Source organism: Sturnira hondurensis, unplaced genomic scaffold (assembly GCF_014824575.4).
Source record: "Sturnira hondurensis isolate 20B ecotype Veracruz unplaced genomic scaffold, ASM1482457v3 Scaffold0023357, whole genome shotgun sequence".
Classification (NCBI taxonomy): domain Eukaryota; kingdom Metazoa; phylum Chordata; class Mammalia; order Chiroptera; family Phyllostomidae; genus Sturnira; species Sturnira hondurensis.
In genome coordinates, this window is record NW_028095988.1 from 9,994,933 (window position 1) to 10,012,209 (window position 17,277).

Here is a 17,277-nt window from a genome sequence, read left to right on the forward strand (position 1 = left end):
AACTTTTCGTGCTCTACATAGTCACTCACATTAGGGGAAATAAAGCATTTGAGCACCTGGTTGTATCTACGTGCTACAGCTGGTTGTCTGCACGGCCGGGGTGTGGGGCCGGCCAGGGGCCAGGCGGATCAAGGCCTTGGCCTACTCTCCTCTTCTGCCCTCTGCCACCAGGGGGACGAGGAATGAAAAAGACTTCTCTTGAGGCTGAGCAGCCTCCTTAAAGAACCTAAAGAAGGGAGGCGAAAGGGGCTCAGTTCTGCTCCCCATATGCACATACACCCAGCCCATAGGCCCCTTCCCCACGCCACCCTTTCAGCCAGGGACAAGGGAGGTGGGACTTGGCCATCCTGTGTTTTATCTAGCACCCCTGAGGGGGAGGGTCACCTTCTACAGGCCCCTCTGCACACTGCTGTTTGTGACATAGACTCCTGGCGTGTTGGACCTGGAAAGCATCTCAGGCACTGTTTGGACCTGCCCAACCAAACATTTTATTACTGAAGAAGTCAGCAATTTCCAAATGGGAGCATGAATCCCACGGCCTTTGATTAAACGTCTGAAGTTCAGCCATGGCCAGTGTGGCTCTGTTAGTTGGAGCATTTCCAATAACCAAAAGGTTGTGTGTCTGGACCTGTACTATCTTCAGTTACAGTGCATAGATATTTCTCTCTCCCCCATCCTCCCTAAAAAAAAAAAAATGAAAAAAAGATGTCCTCAGGAGAGGATTAAAAAAAAAAGCCTGAAGTTCAATCTCTGAGTTGTCTGGCTGTTTCATTTGAAGGCAGCCCTGGATGTTTACTTTTTTCCTTTTTTTAAATTTATTTTTCCTTTTTTTAAAGACTTTATTTATTTATTTCCAGAGATGGAGAAGGGAGGAATAGAGGGAGAGAAACATCAATGTGTGGTTGCCTCCTGCGTACCCCCAACTGGGAAAACTAGGGCCCTGACTGGGAATCAAACCAGCTCTCAATCCACTGAGCCACACCAACCAGGGCTAAAATTTATTTTTCTTTTACTTTTTAGAAAAGATTTTATTTATTTACTTTCAGAGAGAAGGGAAGGGAAGGAGAGAGGGAGAGAAACATCAATGTGTGGTTGCCTCTCATGCACCCCCAACCAGGGACCCAGCCTGAAACCCAAGCAGATGCCCTGACCGGGAACCGAGCCGGTGACCCCTTGGTTGAAAGGCTGACAGTCAATCCACTGAGCCACACCAGCCAGGGCTAAAATTCATTGTTCAGTCATAGTTGACATACAACATTATATTAGTTTCAAGCCTACATAACAATTACACATTTTATATACCTTACCAAGCAATCATCCAGATAAGTCTAGTACCCATCTGACAACATACACAATTATAACATCATTGACTATATTCCCCATGCTGTACTTTACTAGATGTTTACTTTTAATCTGACTTTACCCACGAGACAAGGAACTGCCTGCAGTATAGCGGAGAAGATTGCTGGACCTGGACCTGGTGTCAGGAGACAGCCTTCGAATCGCAGCTCTGTCCTCAGGAAGCCGTGTGACTCTATGGTCACTTCTTAAGCCCTCTGTGCCTCAGTGTCCTCAGCTATAAAATGGGACAATAACAGGAGCAACTTCTCAGGATTATTTCGAGAGGCTTCAATGAGGCAAGCTGCGTAAAAGGCAGGGTGAAGTGCCAGGAGGTGAGCTCTCCCCACGTGCTACGTACTTCCACTGCTGTGGTTCTTAAAAAGTATCTCGGAGCTTTGATTGGGGATTGCAGCAAATGGCCGGGGAGGCCGGTAAAGTGCTCCCCATTACACATCACAAAACATGGCAGCTTTTATTATTCACTGTAACTCTTTGTACCTGCGAAGAGTTATTAATAAAAACACTGTCTCTGCTCTTTAGGACCTTTCAATCTAGTAGGGGAGACAGAGAACTCTCCCTAAAAAAGCAGTGAGCACGACAAATCTACGAGCACTAAGGGCCAAATGACTGACGGTTCTGATATGCAGAACCAGTCTTCCAGAGGTGGTCTGAGAAATTCGGAAGAGGATCTGGACTTGAAGTTCGCAGAGGAACAGGGGCAGGGCACTGATTGCTTTTTGAACCTTCCTTCTCCAGCCCTCCCACCCTACCCTCCACCTTGTTACTGCTGCCCCCTGGTGTTGGTCACCTTCCTAGCACTCCCGGGTGATAACCTCAGTGCTGTTCACCCCAGGGCAGTATGGGGGGGAAGGGCCACCACCCACCCGAAGGCACAGCCAAGCCAGACTTGAAGTTCGGCCAGGTCTCACTGGAAAAGAAGGGGCCTCTATTCTTTGGGATTTAAAGAGGGCCCTAAATCCAGTGACTGGTGTCTTAATAAGGGAAATCTGGCCACAGAGACACAGGGAAGAATCCCGTGTAATGACGGAGGCAGAGAGTGAAGGGATGCTTCTACACGCCAAGGAACGCCAAAGGGTGCCAGCGGCCACCAGAAGCTGGGAGAGGGGACTGGAACAGACTCTCCCTCCGAACCTCCAGGGGGAACGGACTCGGCCAACAACTTGATTTCAGACTTCTGGCCTCCCGACCCACGAGAAAGTAGGTTTTATTGTGTGAAGCCACCCAGCTTGTGGCGCTTTGTTACGACAGCCCTAGGGAACTAAGACGTTCGGGAAGGGCTAAAGGAGTTACAGGAACATTAAAGTGGAGCCCCACCTAGGCATGGAGCCGCCCCCCCACCCCCGTATCCCCCGCTCCCCCCTCCTCCCCCCGCATCCCAGGACCCTGCCTCACTGCAGTGGAGCTGCTTGGACACACTCAGGCCAAAGTAGATTCCTCAGGGTTCAGGCCCAAGAGAAGAAAGCATAGGAGAGGCCCCTTCTAACTCTACCCAATGCCTGAGTGACAAACCCACATTTCCTCACCTGGGATGCTCTTCATCTAGGATAACACTGACATTGGCAATAATCCCTTCTTCCAGAGAATGCCTTGTCCCTGCACCCCCCCCCAAAAAAAGGGGTGGATCCAAAAGATTTTCTCAAAATACAGTCATCCACCATCACCACAAGAGATACATAGGCAATGCGAGAGAACAAGTTCGGTGACCTTTCTGTGAGGTCCCAGAGCCCCCAGCATTCCCCCCGTGACGCTGTTGTGTAACTGCCTGTTAATTCCTGAGCTCCGTGAGGGAACAAACCCTGTTTGTCTCATTCACCGCCGTATCCCCTGTAGCTAGTGCAGAGGCTGGCACGTTGTAGGCGCTCAGTAAACATTTACAGCTGGCAGCCAGGGCCCCGCTGCGTGTGGGATGGGCCAGAGATCTCACAGACAGTTGGCTGAGCCGGGACTCCAGCCCAGGCCTCTTCCTGTTCCCTGTGAGGAATAGCTCATCCCACTTAACTGAGCTAAGTCAAGCCCAGACTTCTCTTGCCTGAACTACTGCAAAACCCTTCTTTATGGTCTCCCTGCCACTTTCTCTTCACACAGCTCCTAAGCTTAAATCACGCACATGCACAAACACACCTATAGACCCTTTGACCAACCTAGTGAGTGACTTCCTGTTATTCACACTCCTTAGCATAGCCTGTAGAAGCATCCCAGCTGATTCCTTCCTATCTGTTTGGTCTTGACCTCATACACTTTAACTCACAGGCATGACCCCTCTCTCATCCCTGTCTCATTTACCCAGAAAACTCATTCTCCTCCTCAAAAACTCAATTCGAAATCACCTGCCTTTGTAAAATATTCTTTGACCCTCCCTCTTGGGTTCAGTCCCAGTGTTTCCATAGCAACGTATCATTTCTGCCTCTGAGAGAGCTCAGACCAATCCCCTACACACATGTACACCCCAACAGCTCCAGGCAGAAAGGTCTCTCCCACTAGTGAGTGGGTTGTCCATTCCTCCAGGGCAAGGCCCCAGTGCGATGCCCTTGTCCTTCACGCCTAGCACAGAGTTTGGCACAGACCAGGGGCCCTAGAGGACATTGTGGAGAGTTGGCTAATTGAGCAATCAGACACTGAGGCTACTAAAACCAGCTCCTAAAAAAGCAGCCAAACCCCTATGCACTTCCCACATCTGGGATTTCCAGGAAGCATGAAAGATACTGCTTCTCTACAGTCTACAGCAACTTAGAAGGTCTGCCGGAGGCTCCAAAGCACCACAGAGCCCACTCCAAGCACAGCCCAAAATCCAACTGGAAGGCTCCCCACCGAGCCCTCCTCAGGCATCTTGGAGACCCGGAGTTTCAACCAGAGGAGGAGACTCAGCTCTGGGGGAAACGGCTCCCACACCAGGCTTCCAGGCCGTCCCTGGCACCGTCTTATACATCTAAGCAGCCATTCAGGTGAGGGAAGAGTTAAGTTGCAATATCAGGACTGTTTGCTCCCTTCACCTCCCCAAATACACTTTCCAGGTGACCATCCATCCACAGCAGCCCAGAGAAGATATATGAGGGGCAGGGAGCTATTGCTGAGTCTGGAAGAGGAAGACCCGACACTTGTTTGACAAATGACACTAGTTCTCGAGCTTTCCTGTGCCGAACAATCACCCAGAGTACTCTTTAAAAAGCAGTTACCTAGGCCTCTGCCCCACCCCCACCAGAATACAAATGAGGAGGTCAGGAGTTGCCTAGGAATCGACACTAAAAAACAAAGCAAAACAAAGCAAACCACCACCCTACTCCACCACCAACACCTAGTGAGTCAAAGGCAAGTAATCCTCAGACCACATTTAGGAAAACCCTGGCCAAGAAAGTCTTTTCTGGCACCAGCTGAAGATCCAGCTCCCTTCTCCTCTCCCAACCCCAGCCCCAGGGAGCTAGATGTCTGGGGGGATCCTGGAAGGCTGACCCACATCAGGATTCTAATGGGGAGAGGGGTTGGCCCTATGAAGGGCAGCACAGGCACCTTGCAGAGCAGCCCCAGGCAAGCGGATGTCAGCTCACCCCCAGGAGGAACGTCAGGGCAAACCCACTGCATCACTTCCAGTTTAAAGCCTACCACCTAGTGGGAAAGCTCCCATCATCGCTGGATAACTCTAAGTTCCCTGGCATGCCTACAAGATCCCTCAGAATCCAGCCCATGCTTGCCTCTGCGGTCCCTCCTCAGGGTTCCCCACTACCACAACTTAACCTTTTCCACCCCCATCGCACAGAACCTCTCTTGAGCCTTCAAGTGCAGCAAGCCCTCTGTCTGCTGACAACGTTCCCCATTTGCCTCTCCTCCAGGACCTGGCCCGTTCTGGCAGCTCTGCCTGGCCTGCCTTCCCCTGCTCTGGGGCTGGTCAGTTCCGTCTTGCTACAGGTCTCAATCTAGAAGTCACCTCAGAAGTTCCCTCTAGCCCCCACAGCTGGACAGATTACCCCTGCTCTCTGCTCCTTGTACACCCTGTAACAGAATTGTCCTCTGCCCCGCTAAGACCTGACATACTAGAAGAAATACATACTGAGTTGAACTGTTGAGTTATAACGACATGTTGACTTACTGTTGCCTCATGAGGCTATGAGACCCTCTGGCGCCCATTGGCTGCACTCAGTAGCTGCTTGATCAGTGTCTGGCAATGAATGAATGGTAGTACCCTGGTGAAAAATGAAATCACCTACCTTGGAAGGCAGTGAACCCCCTTCACTATAGCTTCTTATTCACAGGAGCTGACCTACCAACCCCCTGTTAGGGGTCTTGGGGTAGGGAGGGGAAGTGGGGGAGTTGAAGAATGCTGGGTATGAAATGTGTGTCCTAGGGTCTCTCCTGACATGGAAGTTACAGGGCAACAACTCAGGCCCCAGCTGCAGGGCATCCCTGAAAAGCAGCCAAGGCCCCATGCACTGACCACTTGATGTCAGTTTGGTTCACAGCAGTTTATGTTCAGGAAGGTCAAGGAAATTCCTTGCTACTGAGGGTTGTCCTGGTTCCCTTGTTCTCCATTCCAGAGCCAGCTTCTCTCACACCCCACCTTGAACACATAAGTTCTTGCCAGACCTACATGGACCCACTAGACATAGAGAGGCCCCACCAGCGTGGAGGTGAAGCCAGTTTCCCAAGTACCGATGCCCTGAATACATTTTGGGTACGGCCCCCAGCAGCCAGGTCTAGCCAACTCAGGCTAGTGGTACTCAGTGCCCACTATGAGCCAGGCTCCATGGAGCAGGACTGGCAGGCCTGCCTTTCCCCAGTCCACTGGGGACTTGGCCCCACAGGCTGTCAAGGCAGGGAGAAACCAGGCACTCAGCATGGGCCCATCAGTGGCAATATGTGGGCACACAAGCAGGACAGGACCAGAGCTCACACAGTGCACTGGGCCCCGGGGCAGGTGGCACGCCAAGCTGCTACAGAGGCTAACCGTCTTCCTGCAGTCTGACTCCAAAGCACAGTTCTTTCCAGAATGTTTTCGCATCCCCAAGAATCCAGACTGTGGACAGACCCATGCCAGCCCTCCCTCACCCCAACCCTACTCCGGGGAGATAAGCTTCAGGGGCCTGAGGCTAATGAGTTGGGGTGTCTGGGAGTGGGCTGGGGGCAGCAGCGCAGGCATACAAGCGTTCAACCTGTTCCTGACTAGCTGTGTGACTTTGGGCAAACCCCTCCCTCTCTGAGTCTTAGATTCCTCCTTGATAAATGAGAGAGACGGTCTAGACTGGTGTTTCCTGACCTGGGCTGTGAATAAGAATCATCTGAGTGGCAGCAAGAGAAAGAAACTTGAAAAATACATATTCCTGGGCCCTGTCCCAAAGACCCTCCAGGCGTGTGCATCCCTGGGAAAAGAGGCTACTGAAGCTCTGGCCCCAGCCCCCACCCAGCTGCCGACTTCTGAGGCCCCTTCGAATCCTCCTCAGGCTCCTGCCCTGAGAAGCTCCTTGGGACACAGTGATCCCAGCTACATTCCATCTCTTTTCAACCTCTAAGCCACCTCAGGCCAGGATAAGCTGGACCTCCTCTCTCGCCGAAGAGTTCTGGAGCCTCAATCAGCACTCATCAGTGAGCAATTTATTACCCATCACTGTCCCCAGCCTGCCAGCACCAGGGCCCACACGGTCTAGACGCAGCCGTCACTCGGCGTCCTCCCGCGAAGCCTCAGTCTCCACCCACCTCAGTCCTCCCTGCTCTCCCTCCCGAGCCCTCCCTGGCAGCACCAGGCCCAGGGGGCCACATCTCAGCTAGGGGAGGGGAGGGAGGGCAGGGAGGAAAAGGCAAAAGCTGGGGAGAAAAGAACCAAATTGGCCCCAAGCTTCTGGAACCACCACACCAGGGTGAAAGGAAAGCAGGGAAGGCTGGAGGGGCCACAGAGGTGCGGGTTGCAGGGCGGGCGACGCTTCAGGCAGGAGGCTCTTCTCCAGGAGGCTCAGGGAAGCCACTCAGGTCCCGACCAATGATCTCACTCACTGTAAAGGAGGGACAATTGAGGGACTGAGCCAGGTAGGGGCAGGTCCCCTCCTTTTCCAGAGACCCTCAATCCATTCAAGGCAGGCCTCAATCTAGCATGCCTCTAGGCTCCTCCTCCACTGGGCCTCAGTTTCCCCAATGTGTCCTGACACCTTGCTCAACTCTACCCGTGTGAGCTTTCAGGCCCCCTCCCACCCTTTCCCGCTGGCTCGGCAGCCTGCAGTATCAGGACAATTGCTGTCAGCAGAGCCAGTGACGGGTGCAGTCAGTGGGAGGAAAAAGATGTAACATATGAAGGATCCTCATCAGGCAACCCTGACCACAGTCACCATGTTCAGGGGAAAGTGGAGGCAAGAGCGCACACGCTGGACCGGGGCCTCAGCAAACCGCCACTCCTCTCTGAAATTCAGTGTCTGAGTCTGCAAACTGGGGCGCTAGACTGAATAACTGTCAAAGTACTTCTAGCCTGAGACTTTGTGATCATGGAGAAGGGTTGGGGCCAAAACCCCATGAATTCTTCAGAATGAAGTTAAATGGGTTCACACGGCTACATGCACCAAGAATTTGCCTCTGAGACCTTCTGACTGGCCCCGATGGATCAAGGATGCCCAATTTCTGGGAAGCCAAGCTCTAGCCCTCAGCAAACACGCAGGGCAATCTCTCACACACGCTCACACTTGCAGCTCCCATCGCCACACCCACCTTCCTCCAGCGTGATACCCTGGATAGGCACGCTGTCTCGGAAGCCGCTGCTGTAGCCACCCCTGGATTTCTCCTGCTCCGGAGTCCCCTCCCCAGGGCAGTAGCTTGGCCCTACCTCATTGTACCCCTCAGCAGATGGGGGATGAACACCACTCTGGGGAGGGAAGGGGCCTTCCAGAGGTGGGGAGGAAGGCAGTGGAGGCCGGAAGGGGGCTGGAGGAGGGAATGGAAGCCCCAGGGGAAAAGGGGAGCCCCGTCCCCCATAGGGGTCACTAGGGAAGGGCCGGGGAAGGAAGGAGACTGGAGGTGGGCGAGTACAACCTGTGGAACCCCCAGTCTCAGGGAACATCCGGAGGCCAGGTCTGTATGATGGTGGGGGCCCAGTTTGGGGGTACAGAGGGGGTGTGCCATAGTTGAAGCTTTCCGACAGGTAAGGAGGTTCATAAGCAGGGTCTTCATGGGGATAGGAGGGGTAGGGGGGCCTGGGTGGTGAGAAGTCCATGTCAGTGCCAAAGGCGGGGCCTGAGGCTGAAGGGAAGCCCCGGAGAGATGAGTCAGGTAGAGGCTCCTCCTTGAAGATCACTGGGTGGGTGGGAAGCAGGAGGACACACTGTGAGAAGGCTGGCAAATTCCCCACTGCACACCCCCCCCCACCTTGCCATTTCCAGGTTTTCTCCATCCCCTGCCCCCTCCCAGTGAGAGCGTGGCATCCCTCTGCCCTGAGCAGCTCCCATGTCCCCACACCCCACCATGAGCTATCCTGGAGCGCACCAGGCAGGAACTTGAAACTCTGGGTCGGGCTGCGCTTCCTGCGTCCATTGGAGACATAAAAGTAGACCTGGACGGGCCGGGACACCCGCTTGTTGCTGTACTCAGGGACAGTCAGGGTCAGCGTCACCTGGGAAGGAGCAGAGGGATGAGGCACAGAGCTCTCAGAGACAAAGGCTCAGCCCAGCCCTTCCAAGGACCCAAACTCCACCTCCTGGAATTTCCATTTGCTCAGGAGCTAAGTCCGTTCCCTAGAGAAGAACCTGCTCTCAGAGTGGCCGGAATGCCTCCTCTAGAAAAGAACAGGTCACTTCAGAGTCCATTCCCACGGGCAAGGACACAGCTGGGAATCCCCCAACTTCTCCCCTGTCCCACCCCCAGGGTGGATACCCCAGTGACAATGGTACCTCATTGCTCTGCAACCGATTCACAGTGGCCTCCTCCTCCCATTGCAGCTTTCCATCTATGCGGGGCAACAGATAGCTCCAGCTTAGCTCCAGGGCCCCGCCCCATGGCCAGTCCCCTGCCATTTCCCCTCCTGCTAGAGCCACAGTCAGACTCACAAGGCCCCCACAAGGCCTGGCTCATAGAAGAGCCCACCGTGTGTTTGCTCAATTAAATGGGAAAGGCAAGGCTTAAAACTGTCCACAAGATATAGAGCAGTAAACTGAGACCCGTAAAGATAGCTCAGCCAACCTAGGGACTAGAGGGTGTGGACAACTCTTGAACCCTCCCACCCAGCTCCAAGCCTCTCCTTCTGTGATAGTGCTGGGAGGAGGTTCAAGGGTAGGAAAGGGTGCTAGCTTAGAAGCAAAGCAGTGCAAACTCAAGATTCATGATCCAGCACCTCAAAATCTGCTAGATTTGAGTGTGGGGGCTAGTGCTTCTGGTGGTCAGGGTTGTGGAGGGACAAAGCCCTCAGGCTGGCAGGTGCACCTGAGCCCCTCCGTCTTCCCTTCTCCACCCTGAAGCTCCATCTCAGGGTATGCCACAGGCTCTCATACTCATAGCCCTGCTGCCAGGCTCATAACTCAGGAGGGGCTCAGCATGCGGCTGTGAGAACATAAGCTACCTCTTCCTTTCTTCTCATGGCTCCTATGCACATGGAGTCAATCATCTCAAAGCCAACTTCTCTTTAAAAAATAGCATGTTTATTACTTACACTTGTTCAGCATCCTAAGCATCTTAGACTGCTGTCATGCCCAAGAGGAAGGACAGTCTATCTGCCCCATTTTACAGAGAAGGAAACTCAGGCTCAACTAGCTGGTTTAGCCACAGTGCCAGAGTTCTTCCACCTGCCTGCTCCAACTCTTCCTGCCCGCTCTTCCCTCCCCAGGGGGTACTCACCAGGGCCCCTCTCGATGAACACCACCTTGGAGTCTGGCAGGAAGTTGGAGCCAGTCAGCACTAGCTCCTCTCCTCCTCTCACTGAGCAGGCACTGGGGCTGTAGGCCTCCACCTGGGGCAGCTCCTGGGCCGAGCGCTGGGCTGCAGAGCAGTGCAGGGAAGGCCTGGCTGGGCTGAGTATGGAGAGGACGGTGTCCTCTGCCCCCAGCTCCTTGGAATAACTGCCACAGGGCTCTGGAGGAGCCTTCCTCAGTGGCAGACACACAAGTAAACTCACAGAGTCCCTGGGCACCCATCATGTAAGAAGTCACCCAGGCAGAGAGGGAAGCCAACAAGGCAAGCCAGAGAGTTACCCAAACAAGTGCACAGGGCCACCCAGGGCGGAGGGAGGGCAAGGACACTCTAGTCCAACCCAGAGACAGAGTCTGCAGCAGGGGCAACGTGGGACACTCCTCCCACCCCTCCAGGATAGATATAAGGTCTAACTCCTTTACAGGGCTACCCAGGACAGATGGGACACAGGACACCATGCCCAGGAGAGGTGAACAGACAGACACACAGACAAGAGGGCCACGAGAAAGAAAGATAGCACAGGGCCTCTTTGCTCACAGCACTCAATGGGCACGGATGCTGTCTGCACAGAGACGACCTTCCCGCTGCCCTGGGGCACGTGTACCCGGAATACCAGCCGAACTCGTGTGTTCTTGCGCCCGATGTCTGTCTCACCCTTCCTCAGCTCAATGTCTGAATTCCGAAGCTTCAGGATTCCAGCACAGTCAATGCTGACGGCAAAGAGTGGATGGCAAGACTTCCCAGCTGAAGTCAGAGTGGTACTGCCCCTCACCTACCCAAGAGCGAAGCCCTGCCCTCTAGCAAAGCCCTGAAGACCTTCTCTGAGAGTATAGGAGGACTATTTTAACCCAGAGTTGGTCTCTGCAGAGTGTTCCCCAGCCCCCAAAGTCCTGTTCTAGATGGTGAGAAGTTCTGAAGCTGCTCCTCTGGTTGATGTCTAGCTCTTCCAAGAAGAGGAAGAGTAGATCTGGCTTAGGACCCATGGAGAAGACTGGTCCTGAAGCCTGAAGACTGAGGGGAAGTAGACTGGGGACCTACTTGGCTGCCATGTTGTTCTCAGGAAGCAGGGTCATCTCCAACACCTTGGTACCACTGACCACAGCTTCATAGCTGGCTGTCGCCACCATCTTGCCAGTGATGCGGTGCACCTGATAGAAGGCATGAGGCCGCAGGTTCCTTTCATCTGCGGTGCCGATGAACATCTGCAGGGTCAGTGGCTTCTCACTGTAGCCTAGGAGCTGGCAGAGGGAGATACAGGTAACCCAACTGAAATCTCCACGGTCTCATCCTTTATCCATCCCAGGGTTTTCAGTCCACCAGGGGTTGAAGTTGGTGAAAGACAAAGGATATCCAGGAAGGGATTCCCAGGGGGAATTGGGCACCAGTTGTGGAGAAAACATGGCCTGGAGTTCACAGTGTTATTCTTGGAATAAGGCCCAAATTGAGCTGGGCAAAGGAGAAAATCTCCCAAGAGAGACTGGCTCAACTCAATGGAGACAACCTAACTCCCAGTGAACTTTGGCCTCAGCCTAAGCCCTCCCCCACATCTGGCAGGCCATCATTTTCCAGAGTAGATATGAGGCTGGTGTCCCATGGGATGAAGGAAGTGGGGGTGGAGGGATCGAGGAGTAGAAAGTATATCCGGGTCCTTGAAGGGCATTCTTCCTCCCCCAACCCCAGCCTGTCTGCGGGGTCACTGCTGAGAGGGAGTGTGGGAAAGGGCAGTGCCATGGGTCTGCACAGCTGGATCCCATCTGCAGGGATGTGGGACTGGAGAGGAGAAAGGCTATCAGGCCTGGCCTCTGCCCTTACCTTGACTACAGGGTGACCACCGGGGGCAGCTTTGACAGCACCTCGGCTGCCCTCTGTCTCGTAGTGGGCCCGGTGGTGGGCTCTAGGCTGCACCTCAATCCTCAGCTCCAGCTGCTCATACTGACTGGGCAGAGGCCAATCCAGTGGGGGTAGGGCAGAGGTCCTGGACAGAAGAGCAGAGCACTGGTCATCTGCAGCCTCAAACCCTGGTCAGGGCAGCGCTGAGTGTCAGCACCCTGGGATGGGAGGGAGGAGGGGATCTGGGTGTGGGAGAAGTCACAGCAGAAACAAAACAGCCCAAAAACCCAGAAGCAAGGTGACAGGCCCTGCAGAGCACCTCGACATGCAGTTACAGAAGATGGCACCAGGCCCGAGACTCCCTCCTTTCCAAGTCTGAGCCCAGGGTCTGAGATGGCAAGGGTTCACTGAGACACAGAGGAACCCAAAGCCCATCCTAATCCTTGGATCTGGATGGGAAGGGTGGAGCAAAGAAGCACCACTTCAGACTGGAAAGGCCTCAGAGATAAACCCCTTTGCTTTTCAAATAGGGAATCTGAGACCCCTATGATAGAACACAATGGGCTGAGCAAGCCAGTGACTGACAGAAGCCAGGACTGAGTACAGACCCTGTTCCCAGGCCAGCACCCACTCCACTAGTAGGGGCCAGGCAGGTCAATTCCCAAAGCTGGGAGTTACAGACGGACAACGTTCCTGTTTTGAGCTCCCAGATACCCTAGGCCAGGGACCTCAACTGGTAATGGCCCCCAGGTGATAATTGGTAATGCCTAGAGACATTTCTGGTTGTCTAGGGGAGGGGATGCTACTAGCATTTAGTGGGTAGAGGCCCAGGATGCTGCTGAACCATCCTCCAGTGCTAAACATGCAGCACAGCCCCTACGATAGAGAATTTTCCAGCTCAAAATATCCCTAGTGCGAAGGGTGAGAAACCGTGCCCTATAGGAACCCAGGGAAGCGGGTGTTAAGGTTTCTTTCCACAGGAAACTTTCCTGGATGGAGTCAGCTCAGTTGCACACCCCAAGGTTTAGGATTATTGGAATGGGCAGGATTCTCTGAGGGCAAAAGGGATAGAAGAATGCAAGAACAGCTTGTTTTAACACAACATTTTGTCTTGCAAATATATACTGTTTTAATGCGAACGAGCAGGTACACTTTCCACCAAGTCAGGCCCTAGGAATTAAAAGTTAGAGAACGGGATTTCTTACCACCAGCTGTAGGTCTGAAATCCAGTCCACAGCCCATGTCCAGACAGTGCCAGCCCAGGGCTAGGTGTGGGGGAACCCTAGAGGAACTCCCCTTGGCCTAAGCAGTGGGGGTGGAGGGGCTTTTTCTAATTGGGCCACAAGGAATGATTATCTTTTGCAAACCATTGGTTTGTAGAAGGCATGCTGTTGTAGTTGTAATTCTCCCTAAAACTGGGAAAATGGCAGCAGCTAAACTAGTTGCAGATTCATTTGAAATGTCAAGGGCACAGAAACTAGGACCTTTCTGCAAACCCATCCCTGGCCTCCTGCTCTGAAGTGGAAGGGCTGGTGATAACAGTGGTGCCAGGCACAACCCTCACCTGAAGATGGGGCTGTGACCCCCAATCCGGGCCTTGGACCATGCCAGAGGGGAGGGCACTGCCAGGTAGTCCATGCCGGCCACCTCCTTCCGGGGACCACCTGGAGGAGCTGCAGCCTCCTCTGCTCCTGAAGGCAGCTTCCCATTGCATGCAGCAGACTCCTCAGACCGAGGCAGGGCCACTGCCTGCTCACTGGAAGTCCTCCGGGTTTTTTGGGGGATGCTTTCTGTTGGTGGGGCCCCCACATAGTCAAAGGGGCCAGGGGACCCAGGATCCCTGGCCAGAGGCAATGGGGGTGGTGGAGGCGGCTCCGAGCCCTCCTCTCCCAGGCTGCCCCGGCGGGACAGAGCTGGAGAGGCTGAAGATGGGGTTCCCGAGCTGGAATAGCGTCGTTTGCCACACGGAGAGGCAGGCCGTGGGGAAGCTGGGGTGGGCCCAGGAGCACTGAGAAGTAGCCAGCTATCTTCTGGTCCCCTGCCTCCAGGGCTTGGACCATACAGGCTCCAGGGATCATCGGGGGTCCACGGCCTAGGGGATGCGCGCGGCGAGGGCAGTGGGGAACCTAGGCCAAATCGGGAGGCTGCTTCATTTAGCTCAGACTCCACCTCGTCGCAGGCCGCATACAAGGCTGCCTCGTCAGAGGCATCTGAGAAGAAGCTCCACGAGGACAGGCTGCTGCTGCCAGGGCTCGGGCTGAAGAAGGAGCCCCCGCCCTGGCCCCCTGCCTCTCGGTAGCCTCCAAAACCTTCTGGCGGGGGGTAATCCCTGGGGGAGCCGTCCCCCCAGGCATCGGGGTTGTCCTCCAGAGCAGCTGGCGGGTCGGGCGTGGGAGAGATGGAAGTGATGCGGATGCTTGGACATTCAAGGACACGGCCTCCCCCAGCCCCACCGGAGCTCCCTCCCGGCCCCCCCAGCCTCACCGACCGGGCCGGCTGGCTCTCCCAAGTGCCCGGTGAGGGGGCTGGACGGGGCGGTGGTGAGTGCATGCCAGGCCGAGGGGGTGGCGGCCGGGGAATGCCAATAGGGGTGGCGCCATAGGGAGGGGGCTCCCCCAGGGCCAGACGGCAGCATGGCGGAGTGTCCTCTGAGTCCAGTTCTGTCAAAATGGGAAGAGAGGGGAACAGAGAGAGGGACGCCACAGGAGATGGGAAAAGAGAGAAGCGGATGAGATGTCTAGGTTCCTTCAGTAGCCGGCCCCCTCAATCCCGTATGCCACCCGCTCCTCAGCGAAGAGGGTTCTGTGCGGTGCCCTTCAATCCACAAAGATAGGAGCAAAGGTGGAAGGGATCGATTCGGAAGTGCCAAGCCTTTCCCCCACCACGGAAAAGCTCACACCCTGAGCCCTCTGCCCTCGGACCTCGGGTACCAGACCTGTTAGGTCTTAGGGTGGGGGAGGTGGGTCCGGAGGGGCTGGAGCCCGGCCTGAAGGCGCGTTTAGAGAGGCGCTGGGATGAGGCTGGGGGCGACTCACACATGAACCCAATTAGCAGCGGTTCCCAAACCCCCAAACTGCGCTGGCAGGAGCCCCAGTTGCTATCGCAACAGTGGCCAGGGGAGGGGGGCGCCAGGGCAGTCGTGACGAGGGGAGGCGGCTCCTCCCTCGCTCCCCCCAATTCGGGGGCTGGGGTGCTGCTTGCCCTGCAAGGCTCGGCCCGGTGGGGGGAGGGGGACGCACGACGCGCGGATTCCGTGCGAGCGGCGGCCGCCACCCCCGGCTCAGTCCCAGCCATCTGCCTCTCGTTGCGGCCAGACGGGGAGAGGGGGAGGGGTGCCCTGACGGAGCCCGAGTGCGCCCCCAGCCCAGGGCTTCGGGTCCGCGGGTCAGGGCTCCGTCCGCAAGGGGGTAAGCTCCAGAGTCCCACCTTCCCGTCCCCCGGCCGCGCCAGGGGCTCTCAGGACCGCTATTCGCGTCCACCCCCTTGCCAGTGACAGTCGGCCCAACCTAGAGGCGGCGCGCAGCCCGCGGCACCCCCACCCCCACCCCAGTCACGACCTAAAAAGGAGAAAGTGGTGCCCGGCCCCCGGCAGACGTCCGCAGACCCCCAAGCCTCGCTACTCCCCTCAACCTCTGACCATTCATCTCCCACCCCAGGCTCGCTGCCCTGAAGTTCCCAGACTCAGGATCCCCGGCACGTCCCTCATTGATCCCAAGACCCCTTCCCAGCCCCGCACTAACCTTCCCCCGGGCCCCCGGTGTTCAGCGGGGGGGCCTCCTTTTCCTCCCCGAACACCAGCTTAAATTCCAGCTCCTCATCCTCGCAGCTTGCTGCCCCCATGGATCCGGCCTGAGACCCCAGGTCCGGGTCAGGGTGGGAGGGGGAGCTCAGGAGGCTGCCGTCGCTTCACCCGTGGCTCCCTCCCTCCCCTTCTTTAAGACGCCCCCTCCTCCGCCGCTGCCGCCTCCCTCCGGACGCCCCCTAGTTATTATAGAAACTTTTCCAAACTTTTTCCCCCAAACTTCTTCAAAGCGGCCCCCCCAGCCTGTCCCTGATTGGCTGCCCGGGATGCTCCAGCCCCTCCTCCCGGGATGCACGCGCCCCTCGTCCTCCCCCACCCTCTCTTTCTCCCTCTGTCCTCTTTCCAGTCCCTCCCCCTCAAAAAAAAAAAAAGAGAGAGAGAGAGCGCAAAACTGAATTGGAAAACGGTCCCTCAAGCGTGGTATGACCATAATAACGCCGATTGGCCCGCAGTTGTGACAATCATTTCTCGCGGGGAGCACTGCCACCTCTACTCCCCCCAACTTAGCTTAAGTTCAGGGGCTCGGGGTCCGAGCGCTTTAAAGGGGCCAGATTTCACGGCCACAGTGCAGAAGGTCCACGGAAGGACGTTTCTTAAGTTCTGAAGGAGTTCTGCGGACATCAACTAGCTAGGAAGGACCACCGCCTCTCCCCTTTTCCTCGGGCCAAGAGGACACTCCAGTGCAGTGCAGAGCGACTCCAGGCTGCTCTGAAAAGAAGCAAAAGGGCTATTCCTTCGAAGTCCTTCTCCTGAGGCGACCTGCCTGGGCCTTCGCGAAGCCTTCGCTCTCTCAAATCAGTCCTTCCGCCCTCCGACTCTCTTTCCCACTACACCCCACCCCCAAAAGGTGAAGAACATTCAGCCGCCCTGAAGATCAGTTCATAGGTCCACGACCCCAAATGGGCGATAATCCAGGCCGGGCTTTACCGATGCCCTTGTCCCAGGCACCCAGAGAGGCCATTAATTAGCCTCCGCGGGAAGTCGGCTCTCTCCTCCCCAGAACTGAAGTCTGGAACGAGTCTCCGACCCTTTGGCATCCCGCTCCGGCTCTCTCTGAAATCCTGGCCGGGTTTACTATAGGCCCGGAGCCCTACGACTCGGTGGGCCCTGTAGTGGGACACCTGTCACCTGGGCGAGAGGAGGAAGGAAAACTAGGACTGGAGTCGCTCGGAAGGGCAGGCAAGGGAGGGCCCTGTCGTGTGAAGACAGATTTAGACAGATTGGAGATTCGAGCTCCGACGTCGGACAGGGTGGGCTGTTACCATTTCCCCCCCACGCAGACCATGTACTTCAAACCTTTCTAGCACGCGACCTTTAAATCTTTCCTGCTCAGGGCTGCGCCCCCTCCCCCATCCGTGGTGCCACAGCCCCGCATCTAAAGGGTTAAGTGGCGGCCCTCGGGTCAGACTTTTACAAAC

The 17,277-nt window shown here is 55.7% G+C and overlaps 1 protein-coding gene across 2 annotated transcripts; it reads right to left on the reverse strand.

The window, feature by feature from the left end:
- Positions 1–6,920: 6,920 nt before the first annotated feature.
- On the reverse strand, positions 6,921–16,020 carry NFATC4 (nuclear factor of activated T cells 4). 2 transcript variants are annotated; one of them, XM_037037542.1, is made up of 10 exons: positions 15,798–16,020; positions 13,622–14,717; positions 12,040–12,202; positions 11,266–11,465; positions 10,765–10,937; positions 10,156–10,296; positions 9,216–9,271; positions 8,812–8,938; positions 8,041–8,622; positions 6,921–7,337 (listed from the first exon to the last, which is right to left on the reverse strand). In XM_037037542.1, the coding sequence occupies exons 1-10, from the start codon at positions 15,895–15,897 to the stop codon at positions 7,270–7,272; spliced, it is 2,706 nt and encodes a 901-aa protein (XP_036893437.1). In that variant the 5' UTR covers positions 15,898–16,020; the 3' UTR covers positions 6,921–7,269. The 2 variants fall into 2 exon arrangements, with proteins under 2 accessions (XP_036893437.1, XP_036893438.1); XM_037037543.1 differs by lacking the exon at positions 15,798–16,020 and adding an exon at positions 15,484–15,565.
- Between the last annotated feature and the right edge of the window lie 1,257 nt (positions 16,021–17,277).

Coding starts and splice junctions, on each gene's coding strand:
- NFATC4 (XM_037037542.1), bottom strand. CDS start 15,897: ATGGGGGCAGCAAGCTGCGAGGATGAGGAGCTGGAATTTAAGCTGGTG. Junction 11,466..12,039: donor GTGGTCACCCTGTAGTCAAG/GTAAGGGCAGAG, acceptor TCCCTCTGCCAG/CTCCTAGGCTACAGTGAGAA. Junction 10,297..10,764: donor ATCCGTGCCCATTGAGTGCT/GTGAGCAAAGAG, acceptor ACTGCTCTGCAG/CCCAGCGCTCGGCCCAGGAG.